The 7,106-nt window shown below is 42.6% G+C and overlaps 1 protein-coding gene across 1 annotated transcript; it reads left to right on the top strand.

Annotated features, from left to right (window-relative positions):
* The first annotated feature begins 2,795 nt into the window (after positions 1-2,795).
* mc1r (melanocortin 1 receptor) lies at positions 2,796-6,367 on the top strand. Its single transcript, XM_012855093.3, has one exon. It carries the CDS (start codon positions 4,355-4,357, stop codon positions 5,318-5,320), a length of 966 nt encoding a protein of 321 aa, XP_012710547.2. The 5' UTR covers positions 2,796-4,354; the 3' UTR covers positions 5,321-6,367.
* The last annotated feature ends 739 nt before the right edge of the window (positions 6,368-7,106 follow it).

The raw sequence follows: 7,106 nt of genomic DNA, 5'->3' as shown, positions 1-7,106 counted from the left end.
TCTGACCAAAGCACCTTCTTCCACATGTTTGCTGTGTCCCCAACATGTTGTTTGGCAAACTGCAAACGGGACTTCTTATGGTTTTCTTTTAACAACGGCTCTTCCATAAAGACCACATTTGCGCAGCAGAAGACTAATAGTTGGTCCTGTGGACATATATCCCCCCACCTGAGCTGTGGATCTCTACAGTTCATCTAGAGTCACCATAGGCCTCTTGGCTGCATCTCTGATCAGTGCTCTCCTTGTTTAGCCTGTAGGTTTAGGTGGACGGCTTTTTCCATTTCCGGATGTTGGATTGAACAGCGCTCCTCCGTGAGGTGTTCAAAGCTTCGTAAATCTTTTTAAAGCCTAAGACTGCTTTAAACTTCTCCACAACTTTATCCCTGATATGTCTGGTGTGTTACTGGACTTCATGATGCTGTTTGCTCCCCAACCTCTGAGGCCATCACGGAGCAGCTGTATTTGCACAGAGACCAGATTACATACAGGTGGACTCTATACAGTCTTTAGCAATCATCCGGCAACTTCTGAAGGCAATTGGTTGCACTCAGAGAAAAGGGGGCTAGATACTTTTTACATTTTATTCGGAAAGAATATTTTAAATAATGTATAATTTTCTTTCTACTTCGCAATTGTATACCACTTTGTGTTGGTCTTTCACATAAGATTACAATAAAATAAGCTTGTGGTTGTAAAGTGAAAAAATGTGATAAAGGTCAAGGGATGTGAATATTTTTGCAAGCCACTGTATGTGTCTTAAATCAAGAAATATCCTGCTCAAAGCTTTTTTCCCCGCTTCTGTGCATTAAGTTCCATTTCTGCTGTAATATCCACACACAACTTCAATTGGTGCCTATTTGGCACCGGGTCACATAGTTGGGTCAATTTACCAATATCTGACTATTTCTGACTTACTTGTCCAACTTGTCCTGTAGCTGCAGTCCATGAGGTTAACGCCAGTCTGTGAAACCTGAAGACATTTCTGTATTTGTTAAACTGATTACTGAACCGAATATTTTCGCCTCGGTGAGATGCTCGTGTTGTCCCGAGGACGGCTCACTTCATAGCAACTGAAACCTGAGAGCAGAACCCCCGCTGCTTCCAGCACCACAACGACAAATGGCTCTTAGTCGTCTCTGGTTCTGTTCACTGTTTGTTTCAGTTTTGTCAAGCTGTTTATACAGATGTTTATCGCTGGAGGAAAATGTCATGATTTCTGATATGGAGCAGAGTGCCTGAACATAATTTAATTTGACTGAATCAAGACTTTGTCTCATGCTGTGCTTATCTTGGTGCGCCTGTCAAACCTCTTGGACAAGAACATAACTGAGTTCCATTTGCAGCCCTCTATTTTTGAGATCCTTTGCACTTTTCTTCTTTTTTTTTTCTCTGCCAAATCTTAAGGAATCAGCCGACAGTCAAACAGAGGACACTGGATACCAACATGCCGCTGCCACGGCAACTCCACTCCCCCAGTCAGCCACGTGCTGTGGGTGTCTGTCCTCGGTGGGCCAATGAAGTCAGCGCTGCAGTTCACCTGGAGCCGTGGCTGAGGTCGGAGGAACGTTTCATGTGATTCTGCCGCTTTTATTGAAAGGTTTTGACCTAATGTGTCTTCGGTTTTTCACCAGTTGTGGCTGCATGCCAAAAAGGTGAAATAAAGTAAATCTAATCTAGTCAGATGAGGTCCTCGTTTGGTTATAAGGAGTGCAAAGGTTGAGAGTCCTGAATTGAGGTTTGTGACACAGTTGAACAAAATAAAATATAATTGACCACTGAATATCTTTATTTATTTGCCAATCAAATTAAAGAAGTGAAACAGATATTTAGATTAACTACACACGGTGTGATTTGTGATGGCCGCACGGAGGACTGAGGCCTCGGTACATGGGTCATCCACTACCCCTACGCCACCACCGTGCCGTTTTCACACCAAATTGCACTTCTGTTTGTCTGGACGGGTACAAAGTTTTTTCTTCCACACACATTTCCATGATTAAATGCTGCCAACTTTTTAGCAATGTCTTCTGTGGGTTATTCAATCTTTGCATCCATCCGTCGTCTATGCCCCCTCATCCGTGTCCGGTCCTGGGAGGGCAGTCACTTTTGTCCAGTGGCTGTTTCCAGCGGTCATTGGATAAGAAGTGGATTAATTCAGTGCAAATCAATTTTATTTATATAGCACCAGTTCACAAAAAATGTCATCTCAAGGCACTTTACAAAGTCAAATTCAATCAAATCCTACAGATTGGTCAAAAAGTTTCCTATCTAAGGAAAGCCAATAGATTGCATCGAGTCTTGACAAGCAGCATTCACTCCTCATGAAAGAGTGTAGAGCTACAGGGACAGTCGTCTGCATTGTCAATGGCTTTGCAGCAATCCCTCATACTGAGCGTGCATGAAGCGACAGTGGAGAGGAAAAATCCCCTATAACAGGGAGGAAAACCTCCAGCAGAACCAGGCTCAGCGTGAACGACCTGCTGGGGGTCGGATTACACCCTGGACAAGTCGCCAGTCCATCAGGATGCATTAAAACAAAATTAACAAAAATAATGTATTGAAATGTACATTAATGTAGAAAATGTACTCCAGTTGTGTATAATGAAAGTCGTGTATAATGAATCAATTAAAGGCGAGAATTTCACAATTTGACTTGCATGATTGATGTAAATCATTTTTTTTTAATAATGTTCTAATTTATTGAGATGAACGTACAGAAATGTTATGAATGTATCCCATTTGTCGAGAAAACAGCCACTGGTTTTCAAACACATTTAATTTACATTTTTTTTTTTTTTTTTAACAGACCACTGTTTTGACATCAGCGATGTTTAAAGGAATTTGATCTAATGACCTCTCTGACCTGTTCATGTCGTTTGAAGGATTTAGCTGTAAACAAAAGAGCATCTAAAGCGTCACAAACATGTTTACAATAGACAATGGGGTTTTCCCAGCTCAGCTAATTTCTGTAACGTTTTGCTAACACATTCGTCAGGCACTTTAATGCATTTATGGTTTAGCTGGGAGCATAAGTAGTTACGGGTGCCTTATTGTTTAAAAAGGTTTTAGATTAGACATCTAGAAGATTAAAGCAGTAATAAAGCATCAAGTTCACTACTTAGATGATTTTAGAAACCTCATTACCCACTTTAAGCACAGTTGCCCTGCCTGTATTAGAAATGTATTAAGCCTTTTCATAGAAAACATGAAAACCTGCTCTGTAAAACGTTGGAATCTGATAAGCAGAAATAAGATGGGCCCAGAGCAAATTTGACCCAAAAGCCAGAAAAGCATTGAAAAAAAAAATCATTTTGTGTTTTTAAAATAGAAATAAAAGTTCTACGAACCTAAAGGGGCAGTGCCGTTTAGATCTTCCTTGATCTACAGGTGTCCTCTTTTTCTTCTGTCTCTTGACGAAATGAAGGTTTGCAACTCAAAATGGGAGGTTTTAATCTGTCTACCAATATTACAACCCTAATCCACCTCGGGGGATGTTCAGAATATTAAAACCAACATACATTTTAGGAGTTATGTTATATAGCAAAGAAAGCGGCTGTGCGCACAGAACACTTCCTCCGAATGGCAATCAAGTTTTCTGCTAACCTGAAGAATATTGTTCATCACAAAATGATGCAGATGATAGCAAATCGACGTTTGGCCGTTTGCGCAAAACTTTGCTTGTATTTAATGCACTGAATGCGTTTGACCAGTCTACACGAGGACTGCGACGCACACCTTTAAAACAACAACAAAACATTTTCTTCCGAATGTTCTTGTTCAGATGCAGTCAGATGTAGTCTAAAATGCTGATCATAAATCCCAGCTCTGAGACGCGACCACTTTCCAGCTGACGTCTGCGTAAGAGGAGGAGTTTGGGAAAAGTCACTCAGCATCATTTTTTTTTTAACATAACTCAAGCAGCTCACTCTCCAAGTCCAGGCTCACCAAACGCATACAGTTTTCTCACAGTTTTCCTGTTTTCCAGAACGGGTCGGAGGGTTTCAGCCGATCAGATGCGCAATGACGGTAAAAAATCCCGCCATGCCAGAGAAATGCATTCGTGGATAATTCATGGATATTTATCCAAGAGGTGCTACATTGAGGAACATTTGGAAGAGGAGACGCATTTTTTCACATGGGCAAACGCGCCATCTCTCCTGACTTCGCCCGCGCAGCTGAGAACTGCCTGGGTTGTAGCCTAAGTTTGGTGGGAACAGCTTCCGAGCTTTCCGAGTGTTTGATTTCCTCCCTGATTAGACACATTTGAGACGGCGGATGTGGAAGCATTGAAACTTTGCCACTCCGGGTTGTCCAGGTAAGCTGAAATCCGCTCCGCATTACGCACACCTCGGACATGGATGTCAACAGCACCCTGCGCTATCTCCACGCGGAGTTCAACCCGCTGACTGAGATCATGGACGACAACGAAACGAACTCCACGCGCGGAGAGCGGAACTCGCTCAGCTGCGTCCAGATCCGCATCCCCCAGGAGCTTTTCCTCACGCTGGGAATCATCAGCCTGGTGGAGAACATCCTGGTGATCCTGGCGATCATCAGGAACCGCAACCTGCACTCGCCCATGTACTACTTCATCTGCTGCCTGGCCGTGTCCGACATGCTGGTGAGCGTCAGCAACGTCACCGAAACCGTCTTCATGCTCTTGAACGACCACGGCCTCCTGACCTTGCACCCAGGCATGCTGCGCCACCTGGACAACGTCATCGACGTGATGATCTGCAGCTCCGTGGTGTCCTCGCTCTCCTTCCTGTGCACCATCGCGGCGGACCGCTACATCACCATCTTTTACGCGCTGCGCTACCACAGCATCATGACCACGCAGCGCGCCGTCGCCATCATCGCGGTGGTGTGGCTGGCCAGCTTCACCTCCAGCATCCTCTTCATCGTCTACCACACCGACAACGCCGTCATAGTGTGCCTGATCACCTTCTTCTGCATCACCCTGGTGTTCAACGCCGCGCTCTACCTGCACATGTTCGTGCTGGCCCACGTGCACTCGCGGCGCATCACCGCCTTCCACAAAGGCAGGCGGCAGTCCACGAGCATGAAGGGGGCGATCACGCTCACCATCCTGCTCGGAGTCTTCACTCTGTGCTGGGGACCTTTCTTCCTCCACCTCATCCTCATCCTGGCCTGCCCCACCAACCCCTTCTGCAACTGCTTCTTCCGGAACTTCAACCTCTTCCTCATCCTCATCATCTGCAACTCCCTCATCGACCCGCTCATCTACGCGTACAGGAGCCAGGAGCTGCGTAAAACCCTGCGGGAGCTGGTCCTGTGCTCCTGGTGCTTCGGCATATAGCAGCCATACGTATCAGGGGGTAAACGAGGGCAAATTAGGGTTCCCAGGCGAGCTTTTGTCTTTAGAACTGCCCCGCGAAGCTGAAATAAGCCGTGGACATCAAGATTTATTACTGCGCGGGTTGATCCACGAGCTGCACAGCACCTAGGCGATTAACGCGGAATCTAATAAAGACATTCGCTTAAAGCCAGTATGGAGTTGGGATAGGTTTGATCTGGAGATGGTCCCTATTTGCTGAGACTCGAGGACGCTCGTTGTCCAACACTTTCCAACTCCATGACAGGATCCTCTCAGGTAACACGAGAGCTCATCTGTCCGTTATTGAGTCGCTGAACACTGGACTTTTTAACTTACAGACATTTTCTAACTGTCTTCCCATCATTACTGTATGATTGTGACGTGCAGTCCTATTAGTAAAAACTGATCCTCAGATGAAAGGTCGCAGATGTTTAGAATTTAGACGAATAATAAGCGCCTTGGTACTTTAATGTGATCATCAGTCCCGACAATACGTCAATTTATACCCGCTTTGACAATTAAAGTGATTTTCTATCTGCTGCAATGAAAAGCGGTTTTTGGACTCTGTTAAAGAAATTTCTATCAGGTGTAGCTCATAGTTATATAGGATCATAATCTGCCATATTTGACCTCGCCGGTACAAACGGGTCTCAGAAGCGCAAAAACAGAAAAGAATGTAAGGATTGTATAATAATAATAATAATAATAATAATAATAATAATAATAATAATAATAATAATAATAATAATAATAATAATAATAATAATAATCCCACTACTGCTGCTAATACTAAAAATATATGTAAGGGGGTGGGGTGGGGGGAGAAATCACATGAACAGCTCTCTGCCTGAGGCTCGTGGCATGAGACGTTTTATAAAAGGAAGCATATCAAAATTTGGCTTGATGTATTTCTGGCGACGTAATTCTGAGAAATCTAAAAAGAAGCGATTTGGAGTCATGGAATATTATTATTATTATTATTATTATTATTATTATTATTATTATTATTATTATTATTATTATTATTATTATTATTATTATTATTATTATTATTATTATTATTATATCCACACACACACACACACACTGAAATCCAATTTAAAGCTGTAATCATCACTTTTCAGTATTTCTCTGCTTATTGTTCCAAAACTTTGTTTTAACGTGTTAAAAGTTCTGCTTAAAATTTAGAGTTTACACAGATAAAAAAAACTTGAATGATGCTTTCCAGTGTATTTACAGCTTTAAGCACATCCGAGTTTGAAGTACACTGTGGCCTAAAAACGGAAACGTTTTTGTTTTTTTCTTGTAAATATAATATTTCTTATGAGACTCAATGTTCTCCATCATATAACCTGCACACACCTGTGCCTATAAACGCAGTTCAGCAGAAAGTATTGATGCTAACGATTGAAAAAAATAACTATGTGCTTTCCATGTAAATAGATTCAACACATCACTTTGTAGCTTAGGGGTGCCTTTCTGTTACCACTAGAGATCAGAAACTGGTCCACCCTCTACATGTGAGGGCTTGCAAAGGAGGTTTGTAATTTCTTTTATAGAAAAAATGCCAAAGCATTGTCCTTGGTCTTGACGGTTTGTTTTATATTTGATTACAGCCTTTTAGGTGTCTTTAATTATTGTTTTACTTCCTGTAAACCTGCAAATACATGTCTCTGGATGTAAAGTATTTCCAATGAAAGCTGTGGTTTTTACTCATGTTATTATGCGTGGAATGGTCAGTGTGGCGCTATTATAAAAAGAGATCACC

This window comes from Fundulus heteroclitus, chromosome 4 (assembly GCF_011125445.2).
Source record: "Fundulus heteroclitus isolate FHET01 chromosome 4, MU-UCD_Fhet_4.1, whole genome shotgun sequence".
Taxonomy (NCBI): Eukaryota; Metazoa; Chordata; class Actinopteri; order Cyprinodontiformes; family Fundulidae; genus Fundulus; species Fundulus heteroclitus.
The sequence above is the reverse complement of the archived record's forward strand: the minus strand, read 5'-3'. Positions and strand labels throughout refer to the sequence as shown.

Excerpts from the sequence above, each read along its gene's own strand:
- mc1r (XM_012855093.3), top strand. The coding sequence starts at position 4,355 with ATGGATGTCAACAGCACCCTGCGCTATCTCCACGCGGAGTTCAACCCG.